The 14785-nt window shown below is 46.9% G+C and overlaps 1 protein-coding gene across 1 annotated transcript in view; it reads left to right on the top strand.

Annotated features, from left to right (window-relative positions):
• The window catches only part of LOC138467383 (zinc finger protein 91-like), a 257857-nt gene that overhangs the window by 10452 nt on the left and 232620 nt on the right, over positions 1-14785 (top strand). The window contains exon 2 of the mRNA XM_069607338.1: positions 8432-9270. Within this exon, the coding sequence (XP_069463439.1) occupies positions 8541-9270 (730 nt within the window). The 5' untranslated portion in view covers positions 8432-8540. The remainder of the gene's footprint in view (positions 1-8431; positions 9271-14785) is intronic.

Here is a 14785-nt window from a genome sequence, read left to right on the forward strand (position 1 = left end):
CTAACCCTCCTCTTACTGCTTCGTACTCTTTCTTTTCTGCTTATCGGCAGTGTACTGTCCACCACTAACAATATCACCACCATGTAACGCAAACCTAAGGTTCCTTGTTTTAAAAATGTTTTTTTTTTTAAAACGAATCTAGGTGTTTTCACATCCATGCAGCCATTTTCGTTTTGTGCTTTTTTTAGAGTGCCCCTCATGTTGGTGAAACCTTCCCTCTATGCTCAGTACTAGTCACTCACCTGTTCAGTCCGTACTGTATGACAGCCAGATTAATTTTGCCACTCACTCCTTGAGGTTAGGCTTGGCCACTCTGTGCAATCATACCTATTTGTCGCATATGCTGTCTGATGTAGCCCCCTGTAACATGAGGTGAGGCACTGCCAGTCTGTGTACAGACACCTTGCTTATGTCTGTAACCTTATGCGTATTCTTGCACTAATGTACAATGCACTTTCTGAAACTAGCGCCTAGATGCATCAGGGCTTTGTGCAGTGAAATAAATGCAAAAATAAATTAAATAAATAAACCCACCTAACCTCGTCTGACTCCACACATATACACCTACTTTACCCTTTCCAAAACCCTCAAAACAACGGAAAACCCTCTTTGTTTCCCCTATTACTCTCTTGCTTTACCTACCAAAGGAAACTCATGTAAAAATGATCCCCGAAGTGGTGCTCCTTCAATTTGCCCTGCACAGCTGGACTGCGGCACTACACCTTAGGGGAGCAGACAGGCCTTTAACCAATATGGCGCCTGTAGCCCTCTCCTTTTATCTTGCACAGAAAGCCAGTCCCTGCAGAAAGGCGAGGCAGCCAATTTGTGCGGACAGAAAACCCCAACGTCTCTGAAAGCCTGGGGTTCCTTCGTGGTCTCCAAATCTGTGGGTGGCCCTCCGATCTCAGTAACCCAAAGTAGGCCCACTTCTTAAGCAAGTGCACGTTTGTCCGTAAAGCAAGTTAACTGTACAAGCAGCCAGGAGGAGATAGATGACGCCGTAGAGTCAGAATAACCCAAGTCTCCTTGAAACACACAAAGATCTCACCTTATATACATTTTGCAACAGTTAACAAACTCCCACATATTTAATTACAAAGTCGAATTACAAGGTCATCCCACCATACATGATTGGCCAAACCTATACAAAGAAATCTAATCTCCTTTAGTTCCCACGCTCTCATTGCACACGTTTATTTAACTGCCATCTCCTTCTTAATATACCTTTTGCATTTAGCTCATATTTACATCACACCACTTTTCGGGATCTTTCTGTAGTAGGTCGTGAAGTTGTTCCATAGTTATACATTCACACAACAAACATAATTCATTACAGATTCCTTCTGATCAAGGACCACTAAACCTGGTTGTGATGGACATGGTCTTTGCAAGGACACTTCACCAATATGAGGAGGGGGAGAAACAAACAAGTTCCCTTTAAACTGGCGATAAATATTTTATCCACCCAGAATTGCTGGCGTCCTTATTTCAGACTAATATATATGACTACCATTTCAGCACGCATGGCCTCTAGGCACATCCTGGTCATTCCAGAGAACCTGTTCGAAATCCATAAACCATTTGTGAACTCTGTCCTTAAGCATCCCTTCCACCAGGTTTATTACCAACCTCAACTAACCCTACAAGGTGGCCAGACTTCCCTGGACAATGAATAACAGGCTCACATGTACTTAAAAAGATTACACCTCCTCTCTACAATAGTACCAAGTCGTAAAAACCTGAGCATGGCCATAGCTGGACATTTGAGGTTATTGCAGCTGTACGCTGCCTTCCATCAGTCTTCAACCTTGCTCAGCCAGCTTTCACAGTCACACAGAGTTTATCTCGCCACCCCAGGTTTCTGGGCCTGCACAATCCCTAGCTATGAGAGGACTCTCGGCCTACATATTTGTGTATTCGCCATGTACCCCAGCTGTCCCAGACACATGCCCCTAAAGACCCCGGTGTATGTATACATGTGCATGCATGTTTAAGGTGACCGCGTCCCCTCACAATGGTTTCTCCATGCGCATATGAAGCTCTTCGCTGCCCAACTTTTTGAGGATATGTGGCATGCAACACACCTACATTGTTTTCCTATTGCATCGGCAGATTTGACATTATGTTGCTACGCGCGTGGAAATCTAAAAGTATCAACTAAACACAAAGTAACACTAATAGGAACACTTATCGCATTCTCATTAAATACACTGGATAAATGCTAAATCGCAACATCGCATCAACATCGGCATAACCCCAGTGACCAATATGCCGTGTGCAATGCGAATCCCTCTTTCCCATTGAGACCTTTATCGACCACCCCAACAGGGTATGGCTTCCTTCCCCGGTTCTCTCTTGTTTTATTTTTTATTTACATCCAAAGCGCTAAAGCAAAAAGCTCTTGGGCATATAGTAGTGCTAGACAGAACAAACGGAGCGTAAAACAAATAGGACCTGAGGAAAATCATGCGCCGGCAAGCCAGGTATAATTGGTCAAAGAGGCTTGTTTTCAGACCTTGCTTAAAGCTTCCCAGCGAAGAGCATGGTCTAAGATCTGGCGGTAGGGCATTCCAGCATCTTGGTGCCGCATGAGGAAAAGATCAGTCGGTGACCAGTGCTAGTTTGGCTTTTGGGATTTATAGCAGACTTGAGTTGTTTGACCTAAGCGTTCTCCTTATTGGGAGCCATGACAGTCTATCAGATAGATAAACTGGACTCTTTCCGTGTAGACAATTGTACGTAATGCACAATGCCCAAAAGGTGATGCGTTTATCCATAGGAAGCCAGTGTAGAGACATTCTGGCCGGGGTCAGATTTACACAGGCCCATCAACACTCAAACTGCTTTATTCGGACCCACCTGAAGGCGATTGATTTCACCCTTCCCGATACCCTGCAGGATGTTAACAGAGTAATCGAGGTGCGCTCCAACCATCGCCTGAGCCAGAGCAGTGCAGTTGGTGGCATCAAGAAAAGGTCTAAGCTGTTCCAGCAATTTGATATAGTAGGAGGTGCCTGAAACCAAGCTGTTGGCATGAGCCTTCATGCTAAACTCTTGGTCGAGGACAATCCCTGGAGTCTTAACCTTTGGCAAGGTAGCCAGGATGCATTCAGCAATTTGGAAGGATTGAGAAATGGCATCAAGTTTACGCAGCTCTGTTGCTGTACCACTGATCATCTAGTTTTTTGGGTTGTTTAATGCCAACCCATTGTCAATCATCCAAATAAAGATAAGGTTGTAGATGGTATTGACGGTGTTGGTATCCTTGCTGTAGTTGCCTTAGAGTGGGATCAGGCACTGTGTGTCGTCAGTGTAGTTAGTGAATACTACGCCTTCTGCATCCAACAGCTCAAATAAGGGCATAGTGGAGGTAATAAATAAGGTAGGAGACACACAGGATCCCTGCGGAACTCCGCAGGCTACCAGGCACCCATCCACTGTGGCATCATCATGGAACACTCTAGCAGTCCGGTCGGACAACAAAGACTTAATCCAATTGGATGCCTCGAGCGAAAAGGAGGCACAATCTTGTAGTCTGGAGACAAGGATAGAATGGTCTTCCAAAACAAAAGCTGTTGTCAAGTCCAGGAGCATTAAGAGTGCAGTTTTACTTTTTTCACAGTGTTGCGGAATGTTAGCCTTTAGGTCCAATAGGGTTGATTCTGTACTGTGAGCACTCCTGAAGACTGACTGTTTCTGCCTCAATATAGCATGGAGACTTAAAAAGCCTTGTATTTGAAGGTGAGCAAAGCTGTCTAGAATCTTCAATAGAAATGAAGTATTAGTGATGGGGCGATAATTGCCTACCATTTCAAGATCCAGAGATGGCTTTTTGAGCAGAGGCGAGATCTAAGACTGCTTGATGCTTGGAGAAACGAAGCTTTCATTAAAGGAAGCATTCACACATTTTGTGATGAGAGGAGCAAGCCGAGGGGCACAGGTTTTGACCACAGATGCTGGGCAAATATCTCATTTACAGCTTGTGGGCTTAATTCTTTCTAAGATGTCAAGAATTTCTGCTTCTGATACATCCCTGAATTTAAACTGGGGCTGCGGGGTGGTAGGTGTCATGATCGTTTCCTTACTGATAGGTCTAGCCATGGTATTAAGTTTAGACACAATAGCTCCCTTTATTTTGTCAATTATGAACAGCAGGGCGTCTTAGATGGAATTGCACCAATTGCAATCTTTAATGACCGTGGAGATGGTGGGGTGGGGATCTTACAGTTTCCTGACAATCTTAAAGAGTTCCTTTGTGTTGGATGCAGCTTCCGTAATTCTCTTATCATAGGATTATATTTTTTGCATTACAAATAGCCATTTTGTGAGCCTTAACAGCACAGCCGGGTACTGCATCATGGATTGGAGACCCGCGCCAAAAATAAAGAAGCCTGAGAAGGGAGTCATGCCCCTAGACTTCTTGAACTGATTCAAAGAGCCATAGTAGGACCTCAGGAAAGGAGTCATACCCCCAGCCTTTGTGCGCTATGAAATCAAGAGAGATCACCCCCCTGGTGTAGAGCAGGATATGATTCTGGATTGGGTGGCTGCCCACAACATCAGCATGAATAACATTGAAATTAGTCCATGCCCCTGGTCAGATCACAAAGTAATCCAATGTCAGCTTACATGGCTGCCAGCTCCATAGAAAATCAAAGGTAAACTGCAAGCTCTCCCCTACATCCACGAAGCCTTACTTTGCTTTGACTCTGGCTGACCTTGACACCCGGAATTCTGCCACTAATTCTGCTGCGTGGTTCGACGGCTTCGCTCTGTCAGACTTCCGATCTTCTAGCACTCCGGTCGATCAGCATACTGCAGACCGGGTAGAGACGCCTCTTCTCCCGTTCTCGCGTCCCAGTCAGCGACTTCCTCTCTGCTCCCCACTGGACATCTTCCAGGCTTGCAGATCCTCCTGGGAGAGTCTGACTCTGTTTGGTTTTCCCACTTCTGTTTTGTATTGGTCTCAGCAAATAGGAATTTGTGACACGATACTGTTCAGTGTGCTTTGAGGAGTGTTCTTCATGCCTCTGCACCTCCTCCTCATCCCGCTTTTTCCCTGAGAGATCGGTCTAAGGTGGAGCTGACTCTTTGCCTCAGTACTACTAATACTATGTACATGGCACATGTACGTGGGATGGCAAGGTAAAGGCTTGTTAGGTGAGGGTGATTAGTGGGAAACGTACCGCGTTCTCGCAGAATAGTCGTCCCTAATCCCATAGGTCGGGGGAGGGGGGGGGCCCTCCCCATGATATCCACCCTCTGAGTACCACCCCCAGGGGGACTATCGGGCAGCAGCCTCATGAGAAAGGGCACCCCCTCGGGGAGAAGTGATGACATCCAAGGATTTGTCACAAAGGACATGAAGGAAAATGAACAAAAAATGCTGATTTTGAAAATAAAGGGACTGGGTTATGTAAGGAACTCATGGTGGCAAGAGTGACGACGGACACAAGTGATCACAGTTTAAGGGTGTTTATTAAACTGTAAAGGTAGGTCGGAAAAAACACCTAATCTAAACCTAAATCTAAGATGCTAGCAAGCTTTGACCATCAGATAATAATAAGGCAGTCCTAGTGGCATCTCGTCAAATAAAAGTGCCTATACTAAGAAAAACCTATTGCCAATTCTTAAGCTACACACAAAAAAGAAGTGTGGGATAATGTTCTTAAGAAAGAAGGAAGTGTTCACAAATTATAAGTCAGGATGCGGTACTCGAGGTCTCTCTCCGACAAGGGACACACACACACACACACACCACACACCACACACACTCTCTCTCTTCAGTGGTCAAGTCTCTTTTCTGTCAAAAAGTCACTTGCCGCTGTGGGCCTGATGTATTCCAATAATAAACAAAGAGTTCTGGTTGATGTCTTTCACCTCTGGATCCCCCCCTCTTCCGGGCGCAGATTCTTAGAAAGTTCTTTAATGATTTAGAACTCCTGAAAGTTATGTTCTTCTGCTTTCCAGGGTTTTGTTAGGTTCAAAATGTCTAACTAAAAGTTCAACAAAAACTACTTCTGTGTATTAGGATGATAGTTCTTCACCCCTGGGTTCCCCCTCGTCCGGGTTCAGACCCCTCTCAAATATCACTTCTCTTTATTGGGTTCCTCTCGCATGTCATGCATTCAAAAGGCTTTCCTTATTATCATTTTGAAGTGTTACACTCGCAGGTCGTGGGTGCTAGCTTTTCACCCTTGGCTCCCCCTCTATTGGGCTCAGATCTGACTCGACTGTTTGCCTCCCTCAATCGGGTTCACTATGGCTTTCGAATATCACTTATTTGGTGCATTTCTTAAAATGTCTTTTTTAACAGTTCACTGTGGACATCCCTTGGCCGGGTTCACTCTTGTGAACACACTGTATTTCGGGACTTTAGGCTTTGCCCGCCTTTGTGGGCATCACTCGTTCGGGTTCACGTTTGCCTATCTGTCAGTTGTACCTTTTTCTTATTCAACTCTTACGATGCAGGATTCACTTCCCTTGGCTTCACAATCATCTGTTGGTCAAAGACATTCGACTGTACAGAGGATTTTACAAGACCCCCGTATGACTACTTTGACCCCTCTTATCACCTTTCCCAAGGCGTTCTGGTTTCAGTAGTTTCAATAATTTGGTAATCGCCCAGAGTTTCCTGAGTGAACACCCACGTGGTGCCGGACTCCTCTGTTGTTGGTTTTCCCCCTTTTACATCAACTTGATGCTTTCAAAGTTCAATTAGCCGTTTGCTACTTTTCGTTCAACACAGTTCGGTTTCTTATGGACTCTCCACTCGACTCAACGGCTTTGATGAACCGCTTGTCTTTTTTTCTCCTCGGAATCAAAGTTGGTACCACATAGACCAGCGTCTCTCCCCGGCTTGGTTATCAGCGGAGGATGGTCTTGTGTACCTTAGACATCTGCTGCAACACATGCTGGCTATTGTTCGCGGTCTTACTATTCCTTCTGCAGAGGTTTCACGGGCTTTGGTCAGAAAGGGTAAGGTCGCTTCTCTCCTTGTCACCCTCTCGGTATGCGCCGTCTTTCTGCTCCTCTTGAACTGGCATGCTGAGTTAGCTCCCTGGACGTGCGGTCTGCCTTGCACTTATTGCGCACTTGTGCCCCTCTTTTATCCCTATGGGGAAAGGAAAGGGCCATTAGGTGTGTGTGGTTTTGGGTCAGTTGCCTGACTTTGCCTGACCCTTAGGTTGGGACATGTCAGGTAACCGGTTTTATTAGTCCGTTGTCTTTCGTGTGTTAAGTCATTATTCGTGTCGGAAAGGTGAGGGGTTAGTATGTCTGTTTGTCCTACGGTGTAGAATGGGGAAAAGGTGTTAAATGGGATTACAATCCTTGTACCGGGGGTTTGATAAACTCAGTGGAGTTAGATTGGTGGGATTTGTGAAGCAAACCAAAATTACTGGGATTATTATTGTGAAGTAAATTGGGGATTATGGGAATGGTAGTGTTTGGTTAAAGTAGATTGGGTCTTCGGAAAAGAATCAGTAGCGGGACGTGGAAAAGAATGTTTGGGTTTATTTGAGTATAAAACCAGTATACATGGAGTCTGAGAGAGAGAGTTTCTGGATACAAGAGGGTTTGGGATCCTAGAATCTTTGTTATACACAGAAGTAATATGGGATTTGGGTAGGAGAGATTCAATGGGAGGAAGGGAGGCAGACGTAGTACAGCCAATAAAGGCTTCAGGTATTTCGTCCTCTTCCGGGATCCCCCATCCAGGTGATTCTCTCTCACTCGTCTGTGTTACAGGCTTGACCTGCTCCCCACGATACCAGTGCTCATTCCGCTCCCCCAACCCCACCTCAGGCACTCAGACACAAATAATACACAGCAGACCAGAAGTAGAGGGAAATTGGGCTGTAATGCAAACAAACACCAGTGCATAGGGGGGCTGCATTCTGCTCTGCCCCCTCCCAGGCCTGGCTCATCCTTATGTACAATGGAGTAGCTACATCTATTCTCCACCCATAAAACAGCAGGTATGATAACAAAACGGGTGATTTCGCCGAACAGGGGGAATGAAGTATATTTTGCAACTGCAGGCTGTTTCTGCGAGACAGGCTCTGGCAGCCTCGGGATTTGAACCTTTCAGCTTCATCTTTGTGTACTTCTCAAGAGGGGCTCTGAAGCATCCCAGCATTCCACAGCTCTGCTGTGCTCTGCTCTGCGACACCGATTGGCATGGGTGTTCAGCTGTTAGGCCAGTCTCTTAGGCAAGTCTTTAGGCCAGTCCATTTGCATCAGGTGTACCTCAAAGAAACCAAAAGAAAGTGCAGAATCAGAATTGTAACAGTCTGCCCTTAGGGTCTGAGAGTGTCGACCCCTCCCAGGCCACCTGAATAAGAGATTCTCGGGGTCTGCCCGGGAGAATACCCTCAGGTTTCTCAAAGTTGGAAGATCTTATTCTAACAAACTATCATTTTTATTACAGGTGCTGTCCGTCAGGAGCAACACTGTGCCGGTGACTACAGTACAGCGTGGTAAATGGCTGGATCGTTTGTCGCGCTGATGCTGCCCAGCAGATAGATTCTGGGTATGTTATGGTTGCCCACCCCTGGCTTGCAGCAGTCGTTTACAGGGTTCTTGCAGCATGTTTGTCGCAAGATTTTAAATACTGCACTGGCATCTTTCAAACGGTTGTGGTCATGGATCAGCGAGTGGCAGACGTTCGACCGCAGAGACAACTCCTGAAGCAGTCCGTTACCCACAACCAAGTACTGGGCATCTACAAGATGGAGCCTGGCGATGACCTGGATGCCTTTTTGCTGGAGTTTGAGTGTGCCGCTGAGAATTCTCAGCTGCCTAAAGAGGAGTGGGGCCTCTGGCTCGCCCCATTGCTCTCTGGAGAGGCCAAGAACATTTATCACACTTTACCACCAGGCACCACAAGGGATTATGATCGGTTCAAGGATGCCATCCTCAGTCGCATGTGTGTGACTGACGAAAGCTGCAGGAAAAGGTTTCGGAGTCTTGCGTTCACCACTGGAGTGAAGCCGAGGACAGTGGCCAATGAGCTGCGAGACTGGGGCCAGAGGTGGCTGAAGCCAGAGAGCCGGAGCTCGGCAGAAATCCTGGAGCTGGTCATCGTGGAGCAATTCATCGACATCCTGCCAGAAGGCACTGGCAAGTGGCTGCGCCATCACCAGGTGCAGTCTCTGGAGTGTGCTGTGCAGCTGATTGAGGGCTTCCTGCCTGGAGAAGATTTTGCGGTGACCCCCAAAGCTGAAAGCACAGATCCTCTAAAGCGAGAGGAAGACCCACTGCATCTAGGTAAGGAGGGGATCTGTGAGTACAAAGGAGAGGGAAATGCTGACCTGCGCTTGTGGCAATGTATCATTTGTTTAAATTACTGAGTATATGTCTTAAGGTTGAAGCTGTGACTCCTAAATAACTTTTATATGATGTGGACGAGGCAGAGATTCAAAGCAAAATGCCTCTTAGCAGGACAATTAGTGAGGATTTGCGAGAACAAGCAGCCAATCAGTGAACTACTTTGTGGTACCAGCGTCCCTCTTGTGAGCAGTAGTTCAAGGCCTTTCTTGGAGCGATTGGATTTCTAGTGTTTTCTTGTGCATGGTTGTGACAGAACGGTCCTGTGCACTATCACTGGGTACTATGCAGACCTGGTGGGCTTGGATCCGACTATCAGGATTCACTCTGCATAATTTACCCCAGCTCAGATGTCTGGCCAGACGGGCAGAAGTGCATCTCCTGGTGGCACAAGCAGGTTCTGCCTCCTGCCACATATTCCTAAGCAGGTGGATTGTTGAGTATGAGGCAGATGAAGACTTTGTGCTTTTGCTTCGGCCGCAGGTGTTGTGGCATTTCTCTGTAGTTTTCCTATCCTTTAGTTCCTTGGCGAGTTCTGCAGCGTTTGCATCCCCCAATGTATGCAAGGGATTTGGCAAAGCAGAGTCCATCCCCCAGGATCGGATAAGGAGATGGCCAACCCCCCCCCTTTATCTACCCACCATATCCCTGAGAAGGACAGTGGATAGGGGCTGAGTCATTGGTCCTGCCCATTGGAGCAATACCACCGTCTCTTTCACATCACAGTTTCATCCACATTAGAGGGATCCAAGCAGGAATTGGTAATGTATGGTAATGTTTATTTATATAGCACCTATACACAGGCAAGTGTTTCAAAGCGCTCAAGGCGGGTGGGAAAACACGGGGAAGAAACAGTCGCTCAAAGCCATTGAATTTCTGAGTCGATAAGTCTGCACAGGCAGATTAAGTGAATATGATACATTTAACAGTTTAGATACAGCAAATGTGCTTGCCAGCGATTCCGCAGTTTTTCCAAGTGCACATTAAGGGAGAAGACAAGGGAGAACAGACAGAACGATCTTCAGGCAGGGCTGTGTACAGACCGTGCAAGTGCGGGCAGGTCAAGGGAGGGGTGGGGGACCAAGTGCACCCAGTTGGTAGAGACTGGTGAAGTGCGGAGAGAGAAGCCCTCAAGGATTCATTACAAGTGCAATGAGGGGTGGGGTGCAGGGCCCTGAGGCAAGTGCAGAGGACTGGGAGGGTTGCCTGGGACCTGTGAGACTCTGAGGTACACCAGGCGGCCAGTCGGTGAGCTGTATGGAAAGGAGGGCGAGAGGGAAGAGCGGAGAGCTAGGTTAGCAGGGTAGGGTGAGAGAGAAGGAAGAGAAGAGCAAGGTCTTGAGGATTTTCCAGAACTTAAGAATATCAGGCTCAAGACGTAGGATGGCAGGGAGGCTGTCCAGAGGGAGGCGCCTGCTGAGGAAAGGGATCTCCCTCCAAATCTCTGCTTGGAGAACCGGCTCACCCGCAGAATGTTGGAGATAGATGAGCGGAGGGCTCCAGAGGGACAGTATTTAGGAAGGCAACGTTGAAGGTACGTAGATCCCAGGCCCCAGAAAGCCTTGTGGAAAAAGCAGAGGGTCTTGAATTTGATCCTGGCAGCCACAGGGAGCCAGTGAAGGGAAACTAAGTCCCCTATCATGTGGGCCAGGAGCCTATGCAGGAGATGGCTGCTCTCTGCTTCACATAAAGGAATGTGTATGTGTAGTTATGCTCTGAGATGAGAGTTTAAGGAAAGGCCATGGCCGGGATACAGACTCACTACTCCTTTGCTCAAAGGCCCTGCCAAAAAACCAGGTGGGGATGACAGAGGCCTTCTAGCTTTGCCGCATGTGGAGCTTCACAGCAACAGGAGCGTGTCTCGAAGGCGCACCCTGACACTTTGTCCTTGTGTGTGGCATGTGGTAAATCGCCCACACGCACTGCCATGAGCAGATTATTCGTGCAACACTTGCCTTAGCATCCCTGTATGATTAGCATGCACGCTTGCTAGACACTGCACCTCACAGTACAGGCAAGAGAGTGCACAGTTGGAATGTCAGACACACTTTACTCCCTTCCCCAGTGAAAGAGGTGGTGGGCTCAGAGCTCCCCCATATTCTCCAGAGCTACCCAACTGAGCCATGTCTTCAGTCTAACTAAGAACATGTGCATTTCGATGCGCTTCCCTCTTGCCATCTACCAATTTCATAGCCAAGCTCTGGATGATGTGGCAGCAATGCAAATGTCAATGACTCCTATTTGGACGCCTCCAATTTTCCAGCCATTTTCACACACACTGCCGACTGTCGCCAGTTGGAAAAAAAAAAGAAAAACATGTATCGCCACAAAGTGCCCCAATTATGCACTCCTAGGGGGGACAGCTGTCCCAATGTCTGTTGGTGAAATTACAGATATACTTCCCAAAAAGACAGTGGAGATCAATGTTCAATATAGCTTTGTACTCTTATTCAGATGCTGCGAGGCAGAATCAAACATACATTATTGACATTACCATCAAGAAAGATTACTTTTTATAGTTTAAACAAAGAAGAAACGTATTTATTGTCATGGTAAAATTCACAGACCATCGTCCATATTGGCGTAAACGTGCTGTAGCAATTTACACGTGTGAATCATACACAGTCCAGTGTTTATAATCTTCACACTTAGACTTAAACAAGAGTCATGTCATATTCGTAATAACTCCAGAATAGCTCCTTATTGGTGTCTCAATAACCAATGCGTTTCGGATTCAAAATCCATCTTCAGGGTGGGAGCTACATGTTCCTATTCAATCTCTTTCTGTTGTAAGACCTTATGGGGTTACAAAAAATGAGCTCTCAGTATTCAGCGTGTTGATGAGCTTAAACTGGATAGAACCAGCGATTAGAGATTCAAAATCAAATTACACTAACCTTCGTTTTCTTTCCAATGCACTCAGGCGAGATACCTAAAGTGGTGAGGGTGCAGGGTAAGTATTGTTTGCCAAGAAACATCTCTATAACATAATGAAAAAGCTGTATGAAGCGCAAAGGCAACAATAACTCACCCAACCTTGTGGGTGCGGTCGAGAAATGCTGGCCAATGGCAGTGGCACACTCAGGCGGGCAGTCCCTAAACGGGCGGAAGAAATAAAACGACGCCGGATGAGGCTGGGGAGACCTGGGAGGCGGGAAATCACTGGTAGTTCTATCAATTTAAAAGTACATTGATGCCGTGGTGGAGCTAGGTGATGCACAGCTCTGATACCAGATACCAAAGGTACACAGTAAGGGACAATGTGGTCGCCCCTCTTTTGGGGGCTGATAAGGAAGAGGTACACTTGAGTTTATGTGATCAATACCTGAAATGAAGCAGGTTCCAGGCTGATTAAGCTTGCTTCATGTAGGTTTATTACCAGTTCCTTAGTTACTGTTACAGTAGGACACAAGAAGATATATACATAGAACAACACCGGCCCCCATCACCCAGGAATACCGAACCGGCAGAGAATATATTTCCCCGTTGCACGAGGACGAAGCTCGAAGCAACAGATACCCTGTGACGTCCCATCCCTTAGCTCACTGCCATATGGGCACTTTGTTTTGAATGCAGAAGGGGTAAGACAGCGTCAGCCGCCCTTATATGTAGTTACTGGCAGCCACAGATTACTGGGTGCTGTGAACATATGTGTAATCACCATCCCTAACTCGGATGACTATTGTTAACCGAAGAATTTGAGAGTCTTACCTTGTACTTAGAGTCCCGAGACACGTCGGCCGCCAAGTCGCGGTTGGCTCGGTACAGGCAATGTTTATGCAGTCGGCATGGCTCCCACGTGCGCGGGAGCCACGACCGTCGTCCACCATCTTGGTGTGGGCCCCAGACGCACTTAGGCAATGGGGTAACCGTTGCTACGGACACCCTCCTTAAACAGTATAGGTCGGCAAATCATTAAGTTATGCCAGAAACTAATATATCTACAGCACTAGTCCCGTAGGGCATAAGCACGGAAAACCGGCTAGACATCGCAGAATATGCTGTGTGCCGGTAAAATGTAATTGACCAGTTCGATCTGACTCAATGTGTAAAACTGGTATGCAAACAGTGTCTACATGCCGGAACCAGTCAGGGGGAGGAGTGCCTGCTAACAACTTAGAGTGTACAATGTGGATTGGAGTGGCTAGATCAGTGCTGCCGGGCATCATCACAGCAGACTGATAGTATGGTTTAATTATGGAAATAAGGAATATTAAATAAGCATCTCTATACCATCCCAGAGGATCGAGGGTCGACCACCCAATAGTATACAGGAATGGGTGTGGTGGCACAACCGCAGACAAAATTATCTGCGGGGGGGCCCCCACGCTAGTTCACTCCTCAAATGCGCCTCAAGTGTACATTCAGATGAAAATTCGCATAGATCCATAGTGACACATATCATGGGTATCTTGGAACGTTTCTCTATATAACCCCTGGTACTTTCAAAGGCACCCAATCATCAAAACGAGTTAGCATAGCTCATGGTGCTCAAAATACATACATATTGGAAGATTTCAACCCCTGATATTCATGGCAGACATGCACCATTCGGAAAGAGCTGTATGGCCAGACGCCCAAGATACACTAAATATATTTGCTTAAATCGCTGACAACCACATGGTGACCTGTGGAATGGACAGTTAGTGAGCAGGTAGGCATAAACATAGATGGAGATTTACACATTGCACATAGGATATTAAATATATCCTCCTATCGGCCAGATCATGCCCGTAGAGTTCATGGGGGACAAAATTGGTTCACTAGCAGATACAGAGCAATCTATAGAGGACCTTGTTGGTATTAAGACATTTCAATGGTGCTGCATATACATGCATAACAGAACAAACTGTTATGCATGTATATACAAACTCCCCTAGATCCCATGGGGGATATATTACATTATTTATCGATGTTAAAGCACTATATCCCTGGAGAGGGTGAGCAGGGCACTATATCCCTGGAGAGGGTGAGCAGGGCACTATATCTCTGCAGAGAGTGAGCAGGGCACTACATCCCTGGAGAGAGTGAGCAGGGCACTACATCCCTGATAGAGTGAGCAGGGCACTATAACCCTGGTAGAGTGAGCAGGGCACTATATCCCTCGGAGAGTGAGCAGGGCACTATATCCCTGGAGAGAGTGAGCGAGCAGGGCACTATATCACAGAAGAAAGTGAGCGAGCAGGGCATTATATCCCTGGAGAGTGTGAGCAGGGCACCATATCCCTGGGAGAGTGAGCAGGGCACTATATCCCAGGAGAAAGTGAGCAGGGCACTATATCCCTGGAGAGAGTGAGCGAGCAGGGCTCTATATCCCTGGAGAGAGTGAGCAAGGCACTATATCCCTCAGAGAGTGAGCAGGGCACTATACCCCTGGGAGACTAAGCAGGGCACTATATACATGGGAGAGTGAGCAGGGCACTATATCCCAGGAGAAAGTGAGCAGGGCACTATA

This window comes from Ambystoma mexicanum, chromosome 4q (genome assembly GCF_040938575.1).
Source record: "Ambystoma mexicanum isolate Mex_15411 chromosome 4q, UKY_AmexF1_1, whole genome shotgun sequence".
Classification (NCBI taxonomy): Eukaryota; Metazoa; Chordata; class Amphibia; order Caudata; family Ambystomatidae; genus Ambystoma; species Ambystoma mexicanum.